This window comes from Harmonia axyridis, chromosome 1 (assembly GCF_914767665.1).
Source record: "Harmonia axyridis chromosome 1, icHarAxyr1.1, whole genome shotgun sequence".
In the NCBI taxonomy this organism is placed as follows: domain Eukaryota; kingdom Metazoa; phylum Arthropoda; class Insecta; order Coleoptera; family Coccinellidae; genus Harmonia; species Harmonia axyridis.
Genome location: NC_059501.1, coordinates 52,361,304 through 52,387,090, shown reverse-complemented (window position 1 = coordinate 52,387,090; position 25,787 = coordinate 52,361,304). Strand labels below are relative to the sequence as shown.

The 25,787-nt window shown below is 36.3% G+C and overlaps 1 protein-coding gene across 2 annotated transcripts in view; it reads right to left on the bottom strand.

Moving 5' to 3' along the window:
- LOC123679431 (dynein beta chain, ciliary-like) overlaps nucleotides 1-25,787 on the bottom strand; it is a 53,428-nt gene that overhangs the window by 1,766 nt on the left and 25,875 nt on the right. For both annotated transcript variants that reach the window (XM_045616946.1, XM_045616945.1), the window contains exons 10-13: nucleotides 18,432-24,833; nucleotides 18,013-18,375; nucleotides 11,744-12,035; nucleotides 3,851-4,118 (exon numbers count right to left, since the gene is read on the bottom strand). In XM_045616946.1, the coding sequence (XP_045472902.1) occupies nucleotides 3,851-4,118; nucleotides 11,744-12,035; nucleotides 18,013-18,375; nucleotides 18,432-24,833 (7,325 nt within the window). The remainder of the gene's footprint in view (nucleotides 1-3,850; nucleotides 4,119-11,743; nucleotides 12,036-18,012; nucleotides 18,376-18,431; nucleotides 24,834-25,787) is intronic.

Here is a 25,787-nt window from a genome sequence, read left to right as displayed (position 1 = left end):
CGTCCTGGAATTTTGTCTATTCGTCCAAAAAAACCCTATTTTCCGGACTTGTTACGTAAATTACTATTTTCGGTACTTTGGAAAAAAGAACCTGGAAGGTCATGCTTTCTCCAAGAAAAAACAGGCCTGCTTGCCAAAAAGGCACTTCTGCAAAATATTTTCTATTTTGTTCTGCTATCATGAAAATGATTTGGCTACATTCATTATGTCTAAAACACTGATGTGCTCACTTACTCTTGAAAAACCTTTTTATTAAAGTGACGACATTTGAAGGGACCAGCCTTTTTGGATTTTAATGGTATTGTTCATTTTTCGCTTGACTTCCTCATCGTTTCTTATCGCGCTCACGTCGAATGTCGTGTGTTGAGGATGAATTAAAAGACGGTTAAATTTTTACAGAACAAATGAAAATTTAAAAAGAATGCCGTTGATTGGTCAATTTTCTTCATAGCGCCACCTTAAGGAAGAAAAGAGAAAAGGGACACATGCAGGTTTGTAGTTTTGTTCATTCCGATTTTTTTATGCTGAGTGACTCTAGTGTCTATTTGGAAGTGAAAATATAAGAAAAGTGGAAATACAAGAAAAACTTTTGGAAAAGATACCTTGTATATTTTTACAGCTAATATCTACTAATCAATCTGATTCGACCTAACTTCATAGACATTCATTATAAATTAAAAAAAAAAGTAATTGTATATATTACTTTGTTTTATTTTAGTTTTTTAATCTAATCGCACCACATTTTATAAAAACCAATATCAATTGATTATCTTTTTTTTGTAAATATCTTAATTTTCAATAACCTAGCTTGACGAATACCAAAAAACCATATTCTTAAAATATTTGACATTTTCGAATAGATTCAATTCGATTTCTCAAGTGTAAACGTTGTACTGATTTTTTCACTGCTTTAGAGGCAAAATAGTGAAGTCAAGAAGCACCTTTTAGGAGAATATTTCCCTTCTGTCAAAAATTCTATGTAGGTAAATGGAATGCAATTATCGAAAATTACAGCGAATATTTCCCTCCTGTCAAAAATTCTATGTATCTGGAGAACAATTATCGAAAATTACAGCGATAATTGCATTGTAGGAAGCGAAACTGCACTGCGATAATTGTTCTGTTCATAGTAAGATGCATAGAATACCTGGTGTGTCTACTTATACCTGTAAAACTTTCAGACAAAACGGGAGATTTTTCGGATTTATACCTACTTGATTTCGAGGGATCGCGGGCTTTTCAGATGGCGCATACATCGTTCACATTTGACATTTCTCTCAATTCTCGACTCTTGTGAACCAAAGGCGTAGATCTTTTTTTTCTTGGGGAGGGATAATCGAAAAAAAAATTTTCACGACAACTTTTATTCATATCTGTAATGTTAGAAAAAGAAGTTTGATAATGAAGTTTGAACCAAATTACTCGAAATAATTTTTGTTGTTACTAATTCGGTTTTTCCTACCTTGTTCTCAAATAAGTGTTACGAAGGAAAATGAGAAATTACTTGGAATATTTCCCTCCTGTCAAAAATTCTATGTATATGGAGAACAATTATCGAAAATTACAGCGATAATTGCATTGTAGGAAGCGAAACTGCACTGCGATAATTGTTCTGTTCATAGATGCATAGTTTCTATGCATCTCACACAGTTTGAATCTATGGAAATTCCATTCTACATCAGTTTGACAAGTGATGTAACAGTTCATTCGGGAAATATTCCCCCGAATTACACTCGTGCATCAAAATGACCGGATAATTTCGCATTCCAGCGTGTTTTCTTTGAAAAACTGCATTCGGTCATTTCCATTTTTGGAGAAAGAGCCCTCCACCTTCGGTGTCGGGCTCTTTCTCCAAAAATGAAAATGAACTCATGCAGTTTTTATGACAACACGCTGTCATGCAAAAGTATCGGTAATTTCGATGCACTTGTGCAATTACCTACGATAATTGCATTTTGTAGGAAGCGAAATAGCACTGCGATAATTGTTCTGTTCATAGATGCATAGTTTCTATGAATCTTACACAGTTCGAACCTATGGCATCTATGGAATCTATGTCACTTTGACAAGTTAACAGTTGGAAATATTCCCCCGAATTACACTCGTGCATCAAAATGACCGGATAATTTCGCATTCCAGCGTGTTTTCTTTGAAAAACTGCATTCGGTCATTTTCATTTTTGGGGAAAGAGCCCGACACCAAAGGTGGAGTGCTCTTTCCCCAAAAATGACAATGAACTCATGCAGTTTTTATGCCAAAACGCTGTTATGCAAAATTATAGGTAATTTTGATGCACTTGTGCAATTACTTACGAACACTTCATCTTAAATTTAAATCAGGACGCGGAATAGATTTGATGTCTGAAAAAAATCGTGAAATTTGACTAAAAATCGAAATAGAGGTTATTATTCGTTCTTGTTATTGGATAATCTTCAAATTTTTATTTTTCCTATTATCTTTATTTGATCAGATTGAGGGTCAGTTCTGTCTTATTCGGACGATGGAAGCGGATACAATTGCCAAATGCTTTTATCTCAATTTTCCGCTCCATTTGAAATAACAAACTAGTGGAAAAAATGTCATCATTAGATTTCGAAAATATTTCATACATAAAAATTTCTGTTGTTCTTGTTTTTTAACGCCTATCTAAATTATTTGCAAACTGTTATAAAATGATATATTAAAGCAGATAAACACTGAAATATATTCTACCATTCTTATAAGAAACTAGACAATATCTTGTGAATGGAATGAGAGAAATTTGAAATTTCGGAAGCTAAAGCTACAAGATTTGAAAAGCTTCTTTTTTCAATTCCGATGCGACAATTTTTAAAGAAAATACATTTGAACACAGCTAAAAATTTGGAATTTATTTTTGGTCCCTTGATTTTTTCTAGTATTGTGAAAATTCGCGAGGCATATACGGGAGATAGGGTTTCTCATATAGAATTTTTGATTCATTTTGAATCTTCTTTCCGAGTTACTGACCTTTTGGAACAATTACAGCTTTTTCGGAACAACTGGGTTGAAATTCTTCTTGAATGCAGGAATATTGTAATTCTAAATATATCCAAGAGACACCCCTGAAGGATTTTATACGGGAGCACCCTACCTAAATCTTTGTCATCTATGAAAAGTTTGTTTTGAAAATTTTCAATGGCGGATAGCGAAGGAAAATTGGTAAAAAATAATTATTTGAATAATTTTTGAAAAAAATTCGAATATTCGTATATAAATATTATAAGCTTCCATATTAAGTGTGAAAGAATCGAAAATGAGATTATATCTATAAAACGAAAATAAATACATGACTAAACAAATTATCCAACAAAAATTCACTAGCCATTCTTTTATTTTTTTTGCAAACATATCAATCAGCTTGTTGATGTTCAAACCAAACTTTTTCAGTGCAGTCTTTTGCTATGGATTGAAATAATAAATTAGTGGAAAAAATTTCATCATAAGATCTCGAAACAATTATAAAAATTTCAAACTTGAAAATGCTCTACGTCTGATTTTACTTGCGTCTGTAACTACTGAGTTTTGGTCGGGTGCTTTGTTATTTTTAGTGTTTTTCAAAGCAAATTCAATTTCTTTCAGAGTTATATCAGGCATTTCCATCGAACCTTGGTTTATAATCCCTTTTTTAGCTGATAGTTTTTCAGATTTCAAATCCGCACCTGTAGTTCTATCCATTCGACTCCTGTAAAGGAGCTGGTACAAGCTCTCAAAAATTCTATTTTTTTTTCTGTGTCTTATTATTTTCCTTGTTGGTTCTTTAGTTTAGTTATTTCTTTTTCTTCGTTTCCCGAATTTTGGCGCATGATATATTTCAAAATATATTCCATACCTTGCACCTTCCATGAACAATCCGTGTACGTAAGCCCCCTCTCTTGGGGCTGAAGTGAATTCCTCTTTTTGCTTCTTTGTGACATCAGTAAGAAGGCACATTTTATCTAGCGGCCACTCATTCTTTCTTGCTGTTTGTTGCATGATGGCTGTTAAAAATGACTGGGGATTAAAGAAACCGCCTAACCATACTGTAGCTGGCATTGTGAAATCACCAACCCACCCTTCCAGTTCCTTAATGCGAGAACTTAGATCGGCAACCCAAAGACCTGAAAAAAACTTGAGATCAGTATCATTAATATTACATATATTTATTGATATTATGGAATAAAAAAAAATTGAATGTGAAAAATTAGATACAAATGAATTAACCAGATAAAGACAAAAATTAAAAATTGCAAAAGTTCCGTAAAAATCTTTACATAAAATATATTTGGTTATATTTATTTCTTCGCTCCGAATTATGTTTGATAACAGAATATTATGATAGATTTCTGTTCACTGTGTTCCAGTGCTGTTCTCATCCAAAATAATCATTCTTTCTGTACAGCGATTATATTTAAACCTAGATTCCTAGATATCTGATAATTCGCAAAATATTATTGCTTCGACAACATTTTTATAGTACACTTAGATACATGATTTTTTTGTATCGAAAGTTGGTTAGTTGTAATGTCAAAAGAATATCAATAAAAACAGATAGTTTCCGGTAGGGTGCAAATCGGCAGAAACGGAAACGAAGAAGACTAGAGTCCCGCCAAGTATCCTTCGGACAAAAAAGGAACTGGGCACAGATCATCAAGTTTTTTGAAGAGTGTTAGATAAACATCCTGCAGAGTCAGAACACAAAGAATGGAATCAGGATGCAATCGATGACAGAATAACAGGAAGATTCACCCCTTCATGCATACCAACTCTCAGAGTCGAAGGTACTGAAAGTGTAAATGAAAGGATTTCCCGAAACAGTTGAAATGTCAACCGTCCAAGAATATTTAAAAAATCAGGCTTCCACTCGATAGGAACCTTCAGAATGAAAAGCGGCAAGCAAAGAAAACCAACTCCCCTTGTTCTCGTCCACCTGCTTAGATGCAGTTAACAAGTTCTAACAAGAGCTATTGAACAATGTACTGAAAATAAACAATGCTCTAGGAAAAACACAAAATTTGCACCATGGTTGACGACTGCTCTATTGAAGTCCATCAACCAAAAAAACAATTTGTTTGCGGAACTACACAGAAACCCGTACAACGAACAATTGAGAAATTATTACAAAAGATATAAAAATGAACTCACCAATTTAATAAATATAACCAAACGCGACTACTACAAACGACAAATTCAAATCAACGTGGGCAATAAAAAAAATCTCTGGAATATAATGCAGGATATCAGTGGCAAAAAACAATCAGACAAACAAATACAGGGTATAAAAAATGAAAATGGTGAATTACTGAACGAAAATATAGATATTGCGAACGAGTTCAATAATACATTCATTGAAACTGGTAAAAAACTTGCTGAAAAAATCAAAAGAAATCCGAAATTCAAATCAAACACTAAAAGACTAACAAATTCCATAGTTATCCTTCCTACCGACCCGGCTGAGTTGAAGGATCTTATTAATGACCTGAAAAACAAAAAATCTGTAGGTGAAGACCAAATTCGAGCTGAAACACTAAAACAAATTGCAGGCAACATCGTAATCCCTCTTGCTTATATCTTGAATCGATGTATAGATAAGGCAATATGGCCAACTTGTTTCAAAATTTCAGACAATTTGGCTTTAGAGACAAAATTTCCACAGAAGATGCTATACTACATATCACAGAGAAAATACACCAAGCTCTTGAAATGGGAAATCCATGTTTATGCTTATTCATCGACCTAAAAAAGGCATTCGATACTGTCAGCCATAAACTGCTCTTGGAGACACTAGAAAAAATTGGAATAAGAGGAAATGGTAATAAGCTCATGGAGAGCTATTTGGATAAAAGGACCCAGAGAGTAAAAATTGGTGATGTCTCAAGTGACTCAAAAATCATAGAGTATGGAATACCCCAAGGAACAGTCCTAGGACCAGTGTTATTCAACTTATATGTAAATGAGCTGTTCTCAGTTGCTAGTAAAGGTGACATCATAGGATATGCTGATGACACTGTTATTTTTTATCAGGCCCCCACGTGACAAGAAATAAAAAGTACTGCAGAAAAAGACTTCGAATTTATCAAAGATTGGTTTGATGACAAATTATTAACAGTAAATTTTGAAAAAAACCCACGTTTTACCTTTCAGTTGCAATAAATCAGGCGTCCCTCCTTTTCACCAACTAGAAATAAATACTGAGGGAAAAATACTGACATTAAAATCCGTAACTGCAACCAAATACCTCGGAATATACCTTGACACACATCTCAAATGGGACTGCCATATAAAATATGTAACTAGAAAGCTCCAAACCATTTTGTATAAATTTAAATATCTAAACAATTACTTACCTATTGGAGAAATGAGATTGATCTATTTCTCCCTCGTAGAAAGTCATATACGTTACGGTATTACAGCTTGGAGTGGTGCGCTTAAAACACATCTCAACCAATTGTAGGTAATACAAAGACGGTTTCTGAAGTTGATCCTACATAAAAACTCTAGATACAATTCCAATAGCCTCTATAAAGAGTTAAAAGTCATGGATATCAGGCAATTGTTCTACCTTTGTGTGAATATGAGGTACCACTTCCAGAAAAATAAAGCTGAGATTCCTAACCATGAGCACAACACACGGAATCGAAATAAACACATAATCCCGCTTGTTAAAGAATCCAAAACGCAAAGAGCATATTCCTATATCTCAATAAAAATGTACAATTCGCTGCCTGAGGAGATAAAAAATTGCAAGACCACACAGAATTTTAAAGGAGAATTAAAGAGATACATATATGAAAATGAAAGAGAATGGTTCTCCCAACTCACTGAAATCTAATGTATATGTTCGTTATATTTCGTTGTATTTTATAATATTTTGATATGTTGTACTATATTGCATTTTATTGCAGTTTATTATTGTGAGTTCATTGTGAGTTCATTGTGATGCTGTTTTTTTTTTCTTTTCTTTTTCTTATATCTTTACGTTATGAATGTTTATGCTTTTTACACTTCACATTTTTATGGTTCTAACATCTTACGTATGAATATTTTTGCATATATACTTTACAACTTTACATTCATATTTATTTTTAATTTTAATACCTCATCACTTTTTTTTTTGTATTTTTGTACTTAAACAGTGAATCTATCTGTCTTTTGTAATGGGAAACAAGTGCTTTGCACTTATCTCTAAACCATATATCCAAAATGTAGCCATTTCTTCTTTGTAACCATGTTATTATTTATTTATTCTGAATAAAGTTATATTATTATTATTTACATTATCAAATTCGCCGCTGACTTCTGCCAAAAATTCGAGCATGCTGCAAATAGTTGCAACGCAACGAGAAAGTGCATAACCCGCACAGAAGACCACAATGAGGTTACGAAATTCCCCATGAATAAAAAGAGAACACCGAAATGTAAGCTTTGTAACTGCCCCATCCGGTTTATTATAATGTCCCAATCATCCCTCCAAGGAAAGACCGACGATTTCTCATTCGAAACCGCCTGTCTTCCAAAGGGAGCAGTCCCAACCCATTTCGGCCCCTAAAAAGAAGAAGGTTGCAAATATATCGCCCAAGAAAATATTCCCTAATGGACAGCAAAGAAAAATCTAGATGCCTAGACATAACCATCAGGAACCCAGACGGCATCACCAACAAGAAAGAAGAAGTTGAGGACTTCTCGAACAGGTATGAAGTGAAAGTAGCTCCTCAGACCATGCTTCTCTCTTCAAATTCGCATCTACCAAACCTATCGTAGGCACTGAAGATAGAAAAGCCATCTTGCTCACTTGGAAAAAGATTTACCCGATCTCGAGCGTTTAGAAGCCAACGTTTCTTATTTCCCTATCTAGAAGACGATCCTTGAAGATATCAAAGAGTTTATCAAGGAAAAGTTCAGAGTAAAGCGTTGAGCTCAAAACACACTCAGCCCTGAGGACCGTCGAGTGTTCAATCAGCTCAACAGTAGAGTCAAGGAAGCTCTCAGAATAGTCCAAAATTATCATATCAGAACTGATCTCTCTTTTCAAAGAAGACTAAAGTGTTTGGGAAATAGCCAAAGCACTGCGCTCAGATAGAAAACCGACCACCAACGATTCACGTTCTACAAGGAATGGTATCCCGTGTGGTGTTGCAGCCACCTGAGGAGGCGCCCGATAGAGGGATGCCTCCCAGATATGGGTGGTACTCGGGATATCAAATACTCGGGGTGGACCAAAACTAGCAAGTCGTGTCTGACCCCGAGGGAGCGGCTACAAACAGCGTCTGTTCCAGATTGGGCGGCTGAAATATATATACTAGGAAGGCAATGGAAAACTAGCTCTAGGTGGTTTTCCATAAGTGTATCTAATAAGATACACTTATTCACCAGGAAAATCATGATTTTGGATGATGAATACAACGGCACCGAGTACGGGCCCCTTCAATGAGGCAGAAGTGCGAAGAATCTCCCGAGCAGCTGGCGTCAAATTTGATACATCAAAAATGAATCAAAAATGCATGGAATATAAGGAGAATGTACTATCCTGGAAAGGTTCACAACGTTGTGAAAGAGATGAAGAAACTACAGATCAGTATACTTGGAATTAGTGAGATGCGTTGGCCTAATTCCGGAAAGGTAGTAATAGATGACCATACTGTAGTTTACGCAGGAGAAGGTAGTCCACAACACAGAAATGGTGTCGCAATAATAATGTTACAGGAAATTATAAAAGCTGTTCAAAACGTAGTTTATTTTTCGGATAGAATAATATTGATACAGCTACAAACTACCACAACAAACTTCAACGTCCTACAAGTATATGCATCAACCTCGGAATATGATGACGAACAGGTAGAGAGTTTTTATAATGATCTAAAACAGGTACTAGCGTTGACAAAGAGCCACAAGATGACCATTGTTATGGGCGATTTCAACGTCAAGATTGGCGAAGAAAAACAGGAGAACATTATAGGAAACCATGGCTTAGGAGACTATTGTATAGCTGGATGACTGATGACATTCTGGACCTTATGGAGCAAAGACGGAAATACAAGAATAGGGACGAGAAGGAATACAAGAGGATACACTGTGAAATAAGACGCAATGTAAGATTAGCGAAAGCAGGGTGACACACTGAGGAATGTAAAGAGATTGAGAACTACGAAGCAAAACATGACTTGTTTAATTTACATAAAAAACTAAAGCAAGTGAGCGGCACTAATCAGCAGACTCCAACACACCTTCTAGAAGACCGAGGTGGAAAGAAAATAATAGATATTGGTGAGCAACTTGATAGATGGAAGGTAAATATTGAAGAACATTTTGATGATGAGAAAACTGGTTTTGATATGACTGATGCTGCATCAGAACCACCAATTACTAGAGATGAAGTGGAACGTGCGATAAAACTCGCCAAGAACGGAAAAGCAACTGGACTTGATCAAGTGAGTACAGAAATTTTGAAACTGTTGAGCGCTGAAGGAATAACAACCCTCACAAAACTTTTCAACTCCATTTACGAGACCGAGATAGAGGAAAGAATCGGAAATACTCAGTTCGGTTTTCGGAGCGGCCTACGAACTAGAGAGGCGTTGTTTGCTGTTCAAGTGCTAATCCAGAGATGTCGGCATGTTAACCATAGTGTGTTCCTTTGTTCAATCAATTTCGAGAAGGCCTTTGATAAGGTTCGCCATGACAAGATGGTACAAATTCTAAGAAGAACAGGGTTAGATGATAAAGATGTTCGTATAATTACCAATTTGTACTGGCACTAGACAGCTATGGTGCGGGTGGAACACCAACTATCGGATGAGATCAGCATTAAGCGAGGAGTGCGTCAGGGATGCATTCTATCACCATTGATTTTTAACGTTTATTCAATGAGGCTCTTGCTGATTCCACTGAAGGAATTGATATTAATGGGGTGAAAGTAATTAATTTTAGATAGGCCGATGATACACTCGTCACTGATAAAGAAGAAGATCTACAAAACTTAGTGAATAAGATAATCGACACTTGTACACAGTTTGGCTTAAGACTCAATACCAGCAGAACAAAATAAACGATTATTAGTAAAGAACCTGATATTGGGGATAATGGTATCACGGTCGATGGCACAAAGCTGGAAAGAGTTTATAGATTAGTGTTTCTCGGTAGCAACATCAATGATCAGTTGGATCCAACTGTCGAGATCAAAACTAGAGTAGAGAAAGCTCGAGCCGCCTTCGTGAAAATGAAAAGAAGTACTAACAAGTAAAGACTTGACGTTGAGGTTGCGAATGAAGATGGTGCGCTGTTATGTCTTTTCAGTTCTCCTGTACGGCATGGAAGCATGGACACTGACCAAGAAAATGCTCAAACGTCTGGAATCATTCGAGATGTGGGTGTCCCGGCGATTACTAAAGATCAGCTAGGTAGACAGAATAAGTAACAATATAGTTCTCAATGGCCAAAGATTTAGAAGTAGTTAAAACCATCAAACGACGCTAATTGGAATACTTTGGTCATATCATAAGGCACTTAGAGAAATACGAGATATTACAGCTCATTATAGAGGGAACAATCCTGGGCAGGCGTGGTCCAGGACGAAGAAGAACATCGTGGTTGAAGAATTTGAGGCATTAGTACGGGAAATCTACACTACAACTTTTTCGTCAATAAAGCAATAGTTGTCAACATGATAGCCCACATGAAGACCAACGATCTTTAAACGGTCATGGTACCAGAAGAAGAAGAAGGAATGGTATATAGTCCAGAAAGGAAGGCTGAAGTTCCGCAGATAAGCTAAAAACCCCACGTAGCCTCAATTACAACACTGCGGGTTCGGACCGTATCGAGGACGTAAACCGCAAAGTGAGAAGAGACTTGAAAAAGGAAGCGACAGAAGCTATTGGTTTTGCAACAGTTCAGGAACACTATGATGCTAAGCAAAGTGAAAACATCATCAGGACCGGAAGATATCACTAACTTGACGTTGCAAAACCTCCCTCGAAAAGCATCAGTAGCACTGACAAATATAGCCAAATGCTATATGCTACTACTAAGGCACTTCTTTAAATCTAGTATTCATAAGATCATTTTTATGACTTACAAATGATATCATATCCAAGGTACACGATGTAGAACGCTAATACATGCTTTCAAAAACCTCAATCGGCAGTTAACCGAGTTGTGATGATCACAGGCGTTTCGTCTTCCGATTTATGATTCTTGATTTTTTCGTGTTTCATCACAATTGTTTCTAATTCTTGTACCTGAATTTCACCGCCAATGTATTACTCAGAGTATCTGAGATGAATAGTCTCTTGTCTTAGCAATGTTTAGCTCAAATAAACATATAAAGCAAATAAAATAAATAGAATGAATAAAAAAAATGAAAAAAAAATAGATGTTATTTTAATTTTCACTGCTAAACTTAATCATGATACATCTCATTTCAATATTGAATCTAAAGATTTAGCGTTGTCACATGTTTTCACGTCTCTATTATTTTCTATTTAAGTTAGTTTTCGGAGAAAAAATGATATTTTCAAACAAATTATCTATTGATAATGTAAAGAAATCTTATATCTGTTTTGCTTGAATACAACCAAGTTAGAACATCCCTTGTAGATGTCATATTCATAATGCTAATTTCAGATTTAGTTTCGATATTATTTTCAGTCCTAACACATGCCCAGAAATTCTAGTATTTTTCCTTGAAAGTGAACATAAAATACCGATTGCAGTCTAATAATATAGTATAATAAATTAGATACTGTACCTAGAGGAAGCATGCTTGGATAGGCTTTAGCAGACCAAGTTACTGACAACTGATCCATGAACAGTGCTTCTTCCAAGACTTCCATATCTGAAGTAATGGTCAGTTCGCCTTTCAATCCCAGATCGAGTTCTTTGAGCGATCGCCTTATCTCACCTGTTAGATTATTCATTCTCTCACACTCTTGAAAAGCGACGATTATATACGGAGTTCTATCCTCAACTTTAGCCATCATTTCCTGAATCGGAAATGGTTCCGGGACTTTGTCTAATATGTCATCGATACTACCTTTAACCTAGAAAGTGAATTCGATTATATAACTTGAGTTCCGACTGACTTGGCATCAGAAGCCTTTTAGCACTTGTTCTTTCATGAGCATCTTGCGACCTTGAAGAACTGTATAAGGGATATAATATGAGATGTGATTTTTTACATTGTTAGATAATCTAGATGAGAGTTTCTGATGATTCAATTCGAAATGTGGCATGAATTTTAGTGATTATATTACTTTTACAAAATGAGTGACAACCTATTTGGATTTAATGTTACAGGAAAAAGTCCAACAAGAGATTCTCTAAATATAAATTCATGGTTATATTTTATTTTTATCTGTTGGTACTCGGAACTTTCCCGCCACTGATTTATCTATTATCTGTCAAAGGATACCGCACACTTCATTAGATAAAGTGGCCTTCTGTCAAATTGGCTGAATGTTTGATATGTTATAGTCCAAGTCATCCCAAACAAAATATTCAATAGGCAAAAATTTTTCTATAGGCTACTTTTGTTGCAGAGGTCTCTGAAAAATCTCATTTGTTCTCCATTGTTAAACAATACAAAACGTTATCCTGGACAATTATCACTATTGTGGGTAATCAAGATGTGAAATACTTATAATAAAGATTCAATTACTTTTTCAATAATCATCTTGAGTTTTCTTGATTCTGCTAGGTTGATGATCTTGGAATGTCATGAGAAACTTGAATATATAAGGTGTGTGAATAAGTCTTTCCCGTTTTTTTTCAAATTTTGAGCCTTTATTGTGAAAAAATGGTTACAAATGAATTATTGAAAGTATTGGCCATCGCTACAACTTTTCCCCATCTTTCTGGCAACATACGAATCCCGTTGCGAAAAATTCGACCGGTTTGGCCTCTATCCAGTCATCCACCCATGTTTTGGCTTCCTCGTAGGAATGGAAGTGCTGGTCAGCCAGGCCATGCGTCATCGATCTGAAGAGATGGTAATCAGACGGAGCAATCTCTGGACTACACGGCAGGTGGGGTAGGACTTCCCATTTGAGCGTTTCTAAGTATGTTTTCACCGGCTGTACAACATATGGGCGAGCATTGTCATGTTGCAAAATAACTTTGTCGTGCCTGTCGGAGTATTGTGGCCGTTTTTCTCGCAGTGCGCGGCTCAAACGCATCAATTGTCGTCGATAGACCTCGCCTGTGATCCTTTCATTCGGTTTCAGAAGCTCATAGTAAACCACACCTAGCTGGTCCCACCATATACAGAGCATGAGCTTGGCGCCATGAATATTTGGCTTGGCCGTCGATGATGATGCATGGCCGGGTAGTCCCCATGATTTTCTTCGCTTCTGATTATCGTAACGGATCCACTTTTCATCGCCAGTCACGATACGATGCAGAAAACCCTTTCTTTTATGTCGCTGAAGCAGCTGTTCGCAAGTGAAAAAACGCCGTTCGACGTCTCTCAGCTTCAGTTCGTACGGCACCCAATTTCCTTGCTTTTGGATCATTCCCATGGCTTTCAAACGCTTGGAAATGGTTGTTCGGTCAACTCCCAATGCTTCAGCAAGTTCTTCTTGCGTTTGACACGAATCTTCATCAAGCAAAGTCGCCAATTCTTGATCTTCAAAGATTTGCGGCCGCCCGGAACGCTCCTTGTCTTCCACGTCGAAATCGCCACTTTGGAAGCGTCGAAACCATCCGCGAACACTTGAATCATCGACACAACCTTCTCCATAAGCTTCCTGAAGCAACCGATGCGCCTCGGCAGCAGATTTCTTCAAATTGAACCAATAAAGTGAAACTTCCCGCGAATGACGTCGACTCGGCTCAAATTTCGACATTTTCACGATTTCAAAAATTTATGATGCGAAAAAATTTCAACTAATGTGTTAGTGTGGAATTGTTGACAGATGAATAAGCTTTGATTATGACATATGTAACCATTAAATACTCGCACAGTATTGGTGGCGCCATCTCTTACAAAAAACGGGAAAGACTTATTCACACACCTGATAATAACGAGCGTCCATTGAAACTCATCGTCAAGAGTGCTGTGGAGAAATTAGAGTGGATTTTCTGTGATTACAAGTAGCGCTCAGCTTGTACTAAGATTCATAGAAACCCTGGTGTGTCTACTTACTTTTATGTCTAATTGATTTTGGCAGATGATGAAAGTTGGTGCATACAGCATATTTGACTTTTCTCGCGATTCTCGACTCTTGCAACATTTGAGTATAGAATAATATTTTATATTCTATGCTCGTGACAATTTTCTGTAGTCTGTATAGACCAACAGCCGTCTGTAATTATATTCCATTCATTTCATTAAAAATTTGACATGAACTAAATTGCAGTTTCTTGTGAAAGTTTGTAATGTCTCAAATCATTATTTCACTTTTAAATGCCGCCAGACAGATAGCAGGGATTTGAACAATTCTGAAGAGATCCATCTTACAGAAAGAACTCTGGTAAGTTTTCACCAAAGCAACAGGTGGACTATCCCAAAAAATCTGAAACAAAATTGAATCAGTGCACACACAAGGGGCCCTATGCATCTCAACTTGTATAGTGTATCCAAACCAAAGTCACTTGGAAGAAGCCAAAATATTTCAATTATAAAGGGATTGTCCAAGTTTTCAGAGATTCCTTTGGAATTTATGGAATTATCGCTAACAATACTCTCAAACCCTGATATTTAGTAAATCGTCTTGAAAACAAGAATGTTCCGATTGGATTATTCTTATTGGCTGAATATTCCCCATTCCATTTCGGGGGCGTTTTTAGTTACGAGTACATTCATGGGCTGCATCTATCATTTATTAATTACTTCCTAATGATTCACATAGACCAGTGTGGTCCATAGGGGTATTATTGAAATGCATGTTATTACTGGTTTGAGAGATCATGTAGAATAGGCATATGATGTTGAGGCTCTTAGTACGTCAAATTAGCAGCTACGTAGCCGGATCGAAAAATCAATCAAGTATTCCATAGAAAATAAAAATATTTCACAATTTTTTGCCATCATTAGAGACAGTTATAATAAAAGGTTACCCATATCTTTGCATATTTATTCTGATTCCGAATACGAAAAATTTAAGAGTTATCGAGGAAAACCTGAACTAAGGAAATTCTACAATTTCTAACAGAGTGAAGTAGCCTATGACTTCCGGAAAACATGGAAACTAAAAGTTTCTATATCGATATTTGGATAAGTAAATTTGACATTTCATGAGATGCCATTAATTAATCGTAATTGCATGGTCGCAGTTCCCGGAAGGCTTACCGAACCAAAACGACCCCAGTTCAAATAATAATCGTAATTGAAAATTTTATTGGTTTATGGATTTGTCAACCATCTTAATGAATAATTGATTACAATTCATGAAATTTCGACTTTTTAGATTCTTTCTATGTTTTCTGGAAGTCATAGAGCCCACTCCATTCAATGAGATATTACAGGTTTTCCTTAGTTCAAGTTTTTCCTCGATAACTCTTAAAGTATAGAGTTTGCTTGATATCCCCTCTTTTTATACGTGAAATTGAGTGAAAGAATAAAAAATATAGGTTTTTCCTAAAAACTTTTTCATGAGATTTTTTATAAGAATCGCATTAACTCATGAACCGTTGAGCTTATAACCAAGTGTTGGCATATTGCTGAAATTGCCTTCAACGAAGCTATCTGATAATGCAAAAATATACTGGGTGTGCCATTTGAAATAAAAAAGAAGTGGTCTGTTTCCGGTATAGGTAAAAGGAAATTGTAGAGGCCTGAAAATATTTCTGGGAGAACGATCGTCATCTCTTCTTCTTCTTTCACATATTTTGAGCCGGTGGCTTGTATTTCCCAATTATTTATGCCTCTCGGGAGATTGACATCCACCAGTCCTTCCACCGTTTTGGCGGTCATCATCATTATCATCCAGCCTTCTGCTTTCACTGCTGGATATAAACTTCGCCTTACAAAAACGAAGAAATAAAATTCAATTCGGCAACGTAGCTGCTAATTTGACGTAGAAAATTGAGGGATCATTCAAGGATCTCAAGGTCATGTACCTATTCTCTCCTTGTTTGTCTTATATTCAGACAGAAAATTTACTAGTTCATCTCAAACATTATCGTGCTTTTATGATTTTATGCAATGATCAGGTTATCATCGTTGATTCTTGATAGTATATTACAGGTCAAGAATAAAGAATAAGCAAATTATAACACCGTAGAATGACATGGTATCATTTTTAATGTGATAACAAAAGCTATTCACGTCGCAAATTTTCAGAAACAATCGACATCACAGTCCCATACATACGCATAATAGTCTAAGAGCCAGTGAACGGTAGACCACACATATTTTAGGAAAGCCCAAAATTTCTTCAGCGAGATTGTTGTACCTACCGACCATGAAATGGGGGTTAGCTAAGCGCGGTTGCGGTGGCCTCTGCTGTAGTGAAGAGCAACAGGTGGAAAAATTTCATGAACAGATAACATATTTTAGGAAAGCTGCCGATCTAATGTGTCAGAATACACTCTTATAGCTATTAAAAAACGGAACGGCAGACGATTATCGCGGTGCCGAAGTGCGGTGGCAGAAATTTTCAAAATTAAAAAAAAAAATTAACCTAACCAAAAGCTTCAAGAGGTTGCTTTTATTGCAGAAAGGTATCTTGTGAGTGGTTCCTGAATGAATTTAGTAATAACCTCACGAAATATTTTTTCAGACTAAGCCTGGTTTCACTTTTCTGGATATGTTGACTCACAAAACATGGGAACCTGGAGAAGTGAAAAACCAGAGATTTGTTTTTGTAACATTCTCCAAAAGTTGAAGTCGGAGGCGAATTATTGGTCCAATTTTTCCAATGAAATATTAACAGCAAACCGCTGAAGAAAGGAAATTCTTGTAATATTTATTGGTAAATTGAATTTTTAGGAATTGACTGAAAGCTTCTACCAATAAGATGGTTCAAGAGCAAACACGGCTATAGAAACTTTAACCTTTTCGAAATTTTTTTTTCGGGATCGGATGAGTGTTCGAACCTGTTCATACTGATAAGTTTGAACACTAAGCATGAATTTACTCTACGGTCTTGGGACCTCACACCTTGTGATTTTTTTTGTGACCTCATTTGAAAAATTGTATTTTACAAGTAGGTACTTACTCCTGATTTAGTCCAACTGTAGTACCAAATGATCGAAAAGGTGGAGAAATTAACAATTATTCACCCAATGCATTGAATAATGTCTTCAATGCCATCACTAGAAGATTTGAAAAATGTTTAGAGCTGGAAGGTGCACATTTCCAGATGCTTTATTAAAATATTTTTGTATGGTAAGACTTAAATGGAACTCTTATGATTCTTCTTTCATTTTTCGGTGAATTCTCATTTTATTTCAATCTAAATGAGAATTTTTCAAATCCTCATATGTTATCGATTGATGCAAACTTGCCAATGAAATCTCCAATTTCAAGCTAGAGATAAATAGCTAAAGAAAGTCCAAAATTGAACTAATATTTGTTTACATACTTCGAATCTGATAATTATATAGTACAAGCTAAGCGCTTCTTGTAATCACAGAAAATAAACTCTAAATTCTCCACAGCACTCTTTACCACGAATTTAAATTACAGCTCGTTATTTTATATCCACATTCCGAACCTGAACCCTGCCAGTTTTTTAGTAATGGGGTAATGGAAAGATGAATTTCTTCGCGATCATCTTCTTAAATTTTTCGTGGTTGTGATGGCGCCATAAAAATGTTATTTGCAGGCGTTGTTATTATACATCTAAGTGCATTACATCATTGGGATCAAATACGTAGTTTTCAAATGACCAGGAAAGAAAACATAGATCGGCGATATCGGATTTCAAACAAAACTTTCGATATTTGAACATATTCTGAAAATTAAAGGTGACTAAGTATTGTTCAGGAAACGGGCGCTTACAAATTATAGTTCGAAGATTCAGAAAATGCGACTAATTTTTTTTTCGCTAATATTTTGACTTAAATGCCTGTCACCTTTTCTTCCCTCGACATCCCAGCTCCTGCACCTGCTCCTGCTTCTCTAGGTTGTAGTTCGAATATTGTCTTGAACAAATTTTCTGAAGTGGATGCCAAAAAACCTATTTCAGCATTTGGATGCAACCCGTATAGGTAGGGACTTTCTGGCGGTAAATTGTCATCAATGTATCTATGATAACCTATGTAATCTGTGTTTGGAGGAATAAAAAATCCTGGAGCCAAGAGCATTTCACCCTCCATCATTTCTGGCTTCAGGAATTCTACAAGATAATTCCTGCAGAGACGCCTATCCCAATCGTCTGTGATGTGACCTCCATACATAATTTCACCAAAGAGATATCTCAGGTCTTCGTATGGTACCTAGAAGAAAATGGAGTGCATATTCTGCGGTTTATTTCATCAATTTGCTTACTTACTTTTGGATTATTTTCCAGATAGTTATATAGAACATTCACGCTTATTGTGAGATCGCCGACATTGAATGGGTAATTTCGGTTCCAACCCTGTGGCCCGAATTTTCTTCTTTCCGCAACTACCGCATGAAAGTAGCATAATGCGAAGAGAATAGCTTTGAATTCGGCTTCCTTGGAACTCATTTCTAGGGTCTCTTGATTGAAATTGTCTAGTGCTTTGTGCAGATTAGCGAACATTCCTGTTGGGGGTTCATTTGTAATTTTTATCGAAGATTCTAAAATTCCTTGAGGGATAACGCAGGATAAGGGGTCTCCAGATGGCTCGGCGCTTAAATATAACCGGAAATTCTCGTGAGCATTCTCGACACATTGTTCCATTTTCTTTTCCAAGGTTGGTAACCATTTCACAACAAGATGTATATTCTGCAAGATTACCCATTGACCTTCAACTGAGGCTAAATCGATCGCAGCTTCGGCAACAACTTCTTGACCTTGCCCAAGGGAAACGCTATGAAAGGTGCCGTCATTGAACGTAAAACCCAGTCTCTTTCCTAGCTTTTCGACGTCCTTCAAAGGGTTGACACCTGCAGATAATATGAAGAAGATAGGAGTAGCACTGCTTGTTTCTTCATATGATTTCTCGAATTCTACAGATCGGGCTGTAATATATTTAACACCAAGTTTATCTTCGATGAAAGTTCTGACAGCATAAGTCATTCGATCTGGTCGCAGAGCTCTCATCATACATAGTCTCTGGAGAAAACTTTTATTTTTCCATTCCCCTGGGAACTTTTCTTTTTCTGGACATTCACTATCAACAAACTTCATCCATCTCTTCGCTGATCCTTCTAGGTCTTTGTCAAGATTTTTGAATTCATCCATATTCGATAGAGCTCTTATACCTCCCCAGGAAATGTTACTCAGAAAATCAACCGGAGAAAGTAGATTAGGAACAATGGGAAATCTCAAGAGAAAATCCAGCTCTTCGGGTACAAGATCATTAACACTGGCTAATATCTGGAATGTCATATGCGACATAAATATCAATTTGTCGCATTCGAAAAGTCCCCTAGAAGTATACATGAATACAGAAAATGTGATACTATCCAATAAGTTGAAAACGCGATCTTTGAGTACCTCAGCTGGAATAGCTTTGGATAAGGCATCTTTAAACACAACACTAAATGCCTTCAATGAAAACTGATAAATAGCATTGATTCTGTTTAAGTCATTGAGAACGAAATAAAGAAGAGAAGCTCTCGCTGCACATGGTCGATATTGTTCCCTCGCCTCATCAATCTTCACGGAGGTTATTTTGGCTTCCTCTACTTTCACCTCAATTTCCGTAGCCGTTTTTTTGGTAGTTTCTAGATTTTCAACCAACTCAACATCACCCAGTATGTTTCCAGTTGCAGTAGATAACCTATACAATAAATTATCTTCACACTTTTTCAGAGTGATTTTAAAATCATTTTGTTGTTTTGTCAACGATGACTTCAATTGTTCTAAATCAGGTCTCTCAGCTTTGACTACCTCAGCCAGTAATTGTTCCTCCAACCCATCTCTAGTTACTGTAAAATTGATAAGTGTAGTTTGAGCTTGAATTTCTGGTTTGTAATGTGGATTAGCTAATTTAGTATGTATTATGAGCTTGAAACGAGGATCATAATCAACTTCCTTATCTCCTATTTTTACAGCTTTACCTTTTTTAACAAGAACTCTTCCAAGAACAGGCTCAAGTACAGCATCCATCGTTTCTCCTATATTCTCGAAAAGTATTACATGACCATTCGTAATACATTTTTCTAAAATATCCAAATAATTTCTCATGTTGAGTCTAACAACGGTAAGGCTTTCTGCATATTTGGTTTTGATCCATTTTATACCTTGCAGTTGAGGATCTATCATTAGTGGCCATCTAGCAGAAAATGTCAAAATACAGGCGTTTTCTGTGGACATTCTGTCGGTGGGCAACCCTTCATTATTCCAAGTTGCTATGATAGCATCATCAGTTAACAAAGATAAGGGATCTAATCCTTCAGTTTTTGGTATTGGTGGTTGCAAGTTATTCAAATATGGAGTCCAGTATTTGTGCAATAGATCTAGCCTATATTTTCTTGTAAAGCACCCCACATATGATATAAAAGAAGTGATAGATAAAATGTCTCCAGGCATAGTGATAATTGATTGCTGGTATGATTGTACAAGATCTTTCCATCTTACTTTTTCTGATGCTAAACCATTTACCAATCTATTAGCTAAGTCGATCATGAGGGCACATGCGTCAGCTTCAGCTTGTACCTTCATTTTAGCCTCAGTCGCTTCATCAAATTCAGCCTTGAGTGTGCCGAGTTGCCTTTCTAAAAGTGACAATTTTTCATTCAAGGCTTGTAATTTAGCTTGAGCGTCTTTGAGGTCCTGATTTGCTTTAGCTAATGCCTGTCTTTTTGGTTCAACAACTACGAATACGTCATAAAATTTTAGGATATTGATGACCCATGAACACAAGCCAGCTGCAGCTCCTGATTTTGCCGCTATTTTAACTGGATCAAATTCTGGATTCTTAAGGTACTCCTGTGTAGCTTTCACTACTTCAGGCGACATATTCTCTTTATCATAATTTATGAGATCATATAAGAACTGATCCACTTTTCCCATCAACATTTTACATTCTTTCCAACCTCTTTCTTTGGGAATTTTTCCTTTTTTAGAGAACAGTACAAGTACTGCGGCGCATACATTAACTACAGCATCTGGTGGTTGGGTGAATGATTTTAACTCAGTCAAATTATTCTTATTCAGAGTATTCAAAGCGTCCATAGCAGCTAATAGGGCGGGCTCTGCTTTAGCCAAATCTTCAGCGCATATTTTAGCTTTCACACTAACATCTTCTTCAATTTCTCTAACCTTCGCCTCTTCTTCACTGGCTATAGCCTGCTCAGCAGCTACCTTTTCATTTTCAACTGCTAAAATAGCAATTAGTTTTGTTGCTGCTTCATTTTTCACTGCTACTTCTTGGTCCTTCACAGCAAGTATTTCTTTCAAGCCATCTACCTCCTCTGATGTAGATGCGAGTTTGGTTAGACCAGTTTCTAATCTATCGATGTTATCGTTGACATCTTTAGTTTTTTCAGATAGAAGTTTCTGATACAGAGATATTTGTTCTAAAAATGATTTTGGGGTTGTGTAATTATATCGTTTTTCATTTGTTAAGTAAACTGAGGACATATTATTCACTACTATATGAACATATGACATGAAATCAGCCACTAAATCCACAAGTGGTTTAGGCAATGCGTCTATCTCGGACAAAAATCTTTTTGATACAGATCGTAAAGCCTCTTGGGGCCATTCATGGAACCAATCGATAGAAGTACAATTTACCAATGCAGGAAATTTCCTAGCTCTAATTCTGAGGGTGGAACCGACAGGAGAAAAACATAAAATAGTTTTCAGTAATCTTCTCACTCTCTCTATGAAAAACTTCCAGCAATTTTCTTTGGTGTCTTGCAAACCTAATCCTTTCACTTCACTTCTCATTGCATTCACAACATTCTCTACTTCCTCATCAGCTAATAGATCACTTATTTCCCCTGAAGCGAGCATATCATTGATCAAAACAAGGAATGATTCTTGTGGCACCTGAGCATCTGTCATTAGAAAAACGATTCCGATTGCTTTCAATCCAGCTTTCATGTAGAGGGCAGCAATATCAAGTTTCATATCATTCATTGAATAACCTTTTTTCAATTGAATTTGAAAAACCTCGAATGAAGATATGAAGGCAGCTAATCTTGTGAGTGATTGTTTTCCAGATCCTCCAACACCAACAAGTAGCGCATTTCCCCTAGGAGATTCCATGATACGATTTATTCTACAAATGTGGTACATTGCGTCTTCAAACAGAACTAAATTCATAGCAGCTACAAGATCGTTATAGTTAGCTAAAGCATCATTAAGTAAAGTGTTAAGTTGTTTGAAATCATGTATCGGAAAATATTTCGGATCACCAATACCTTCTGCGAAGTGACAATAGATAAGAGGCTCGTTGAAAATAATGTATTCGTCCAATTCTTCGAAACCTTTTCTAACAACTTCAGTGATCAATTTGGTATAAGTATCTCGATCCACTTTTTCCACCAATTTATCACCATAAACCCTATTTGCTTCATGCATCCAAAGCCTGATGACATCATTCTGAGTTTTAATTGCGTCTCCTGTAGTGAACAGAATTCCTTGGCAAATATTGGACATGTCTCTCAATGTGAAAGTATAATGAAATTTCACTGCTGTTGGAAGAAAAGTTTGTCCCATCCTTTGATGAAGTGTTAAAGCTGCTTGTACAACTACACTCGATTGTTTAGATAAATTTGGAGGAAATTTATTCATCGGAAAACTTAAATGTTGAGCAACGATATTGCTATAGATATGAAAAGCTGCTTCTTGAGATGGAAAACTAACTGCAAACACACAAAAATGTCTCTGAAGTCTAGGATCTATTGTAAAACTTCCAGCTGTAGGGTTCATGCATGAAAGAAACTGCACATTATGTATATCTTTTAGACTCAATTTCTGACGATCGTACCAATGTTGATAATCCATGAATTGTTTTATTAAAGTATGTGGTTGGACTGTAAAATACTTATCTACTTCAGGCATATTCATATCGTCTACGAAGTAAACCATTGTTTTGCCCCCAGGTGGACCGTAAACTCTGCCAGCTTTTTTCTCTAAAGGTTTTTCCAAAATATTTTGCAACATTTCTGATGTAGTGTAGAAATTGAAAGGCACTTTAGTTACAGCGTAACTCTCGTCGAGACTTTCTAGTTTAGAATTAATGATTACAGTTTTTCCACTTCCTGCCGGACCCACGAGCATCACTGGAACTTTCATAAGCATTAGTTTATCTATGAAAAATCGTATTCGAGTGGTTTCTGCCGTATTGACCAAAGTCGATTGAAGTGGAATATCGGGATCTAATTCGAAATGCATCACCAAGTCCGTCCATGGTAAAAATTTTTTCGTTTCATTTTCTATATAATAACTGAAAACGGTTCCTTGAACCGGAAATTTCACTGTGCGAAATTCATTCGTAAACCATTTACTGAATTCATTCCTCCAGTCACACATCTGATCTTGGAATAGAGCAGAGCCAAACGCCCAAACTATCGAAAATACGAAATAGATCTCGTACCAGTCTTTCGGGCACTCTGGAGGTACGTTTTGAGGAGTGAGGAAACAGTCCAGGAGAAAACATAACATCTGAATGTGGGCTATTTCAGATATTGGAGTAATTTTTTTAAGTCGCAAGCGAACCATTTCTAAACAGGCTGGAACATATTTGTCAAAAAGGATGGTAAGATTTGCTTTCTCACTCTGCACTTGCCTCGTATCGATCCAAGAAGCAACATAGGGGTTCCAACCTAAATCAGCAGGGTTGATGTACAAAATACCTGCTCTTGAAACTGTAGCTGGGGTGGCCGTTCTCAAATTAGCTATTTCAAAAAGTAGTCTCATAGATGCAGTTAACGCAATTCTTTCATTACTTGCCAATGTTAGCACTTTATTATCATCCATCAGAGTATTGAGGGACTCGATCCACATAGGATCGATATCTCCATCGAGGACAATCCATTTAGGCCCGTCACCAGTCAAATTAGCCATATCTCTCATAATGACAGAGAATAGTCCATCTTTCCATTCTCTTGTGGCTGGATTAATTATACCGAACAGTTCATCATTAGTAACTGCTTTGGGATTGAGATCATTATAGAATGGTTTCCTCTTTTGATTATGATAGGTGCGGTTCAAAGTCTTCCAAACCATGCTTTTTCCTGTACCAGCGAATCCAATAATGAACACCGAATGTCTCACAGCAAATAGTTCTTCAAGCTGTACAATTTTCAGTGTGAAACCATCTTCTGGTTGTAATCTCATATCCACCGCCGATACTTTAACCAACTTTTCAAAATCTGGATTTCTCTTCCTCGGTACATCAAGTGCAGGAAAAAGGTCACCTATCAAACCCATGAAGACGGGTACATCGTCTGTGATAATTTTAGGTATGTTAAAATCCCGCAAGGCCCTCATGAGAACTTGATCTTCAGGTCGGAGTCTATCACCTCGTTTCAGCGATCCAGCAACAACCAGAACAGATTTTATGGCTCTCAAACCCCAGTCATAATGATCTTGTTTACTGAGTAATTCTCTACATAGAGTATACAGAGTGATGAACTTTCTAGCTAATAACCTGGCTTCTTGAAAACCCTCAGCTACTAACATGATTTCACAAATCAATTCGAAATCGGGAACTACCATTGCGCAAGGTCGAAATAATGCTTTCAGATTTTCTGGTAGTTCAGTTCTACCTGCATATCCAGGATTCATTGTTATGAAGTAACCAACCTGAAAAAAATACAGACTGTTGAATTTGAAAAAAATTGAGAAATAACATTCATATACATGACAGGTAGATCATTTGAGAATGATGATCAGATAAATCTTTCAGTTAAAAAAATAAGATCAAATCGTACTATGATTGCTTCTGACAATGGAAATTTACGGCACTTCATACTGTTCCCTCAACTTTTTACAGTTTTCTTTGGATAAGATCTGTACCGTTGGAAAAATATCTCTTATATTTTGCGTTATATTAATATTAGAGATATTTGAAGTTTTTGAAAATATATGAAAATCCATTTAAAAAATCACCCATTCATTAATTTTTTTTTTGGAACACCCTGTATATCAGGAAATAATTTCCTGAGATGCAGAAATGAGAGTACAAGGTAACAGGAGTCTGCTTTTGAACAGAATTTCTAAGATGCCTGGTTCGGCAGCTATTGCAGTACCCTGTATATGCAACAGGTCGGATATAAAAACATATTACCTAAGCAGGTGAATATTCAATTGATTCGGTCCTTAATCGATGGAAATTCACCATCAAATGAAATTTAAACCAAATTAATTCCCACAAAATTCAATATTCATAACAATTATTTCGCAAACACCGTGGCTGCTTCAGCTATATGTTTTTCAGTCGAAAAATAGTGCAAAGTAATAAGTAATTAACATCAAAGATTGAAATTCTTACTTCTGTTGTTTTGGGTAGGTTTCATTGTTTTCTCAATAATATAACATTCACAATCCTCCAGATTATTTCTCAATGGAAAAATTATTGAAATGCATAATTTCAATAATATACAATACGTATATTGGCGACTCAAATTACTTTTTTTTGTTTTACTTTTAAACATAAATCGATTATATTCAGGTTATACCTACATTCGCCAATGAATGAAATTTCACAATTAAAATATGGGAGGATTCGAAAAACTGACGGAGATGCCAATAAGTACT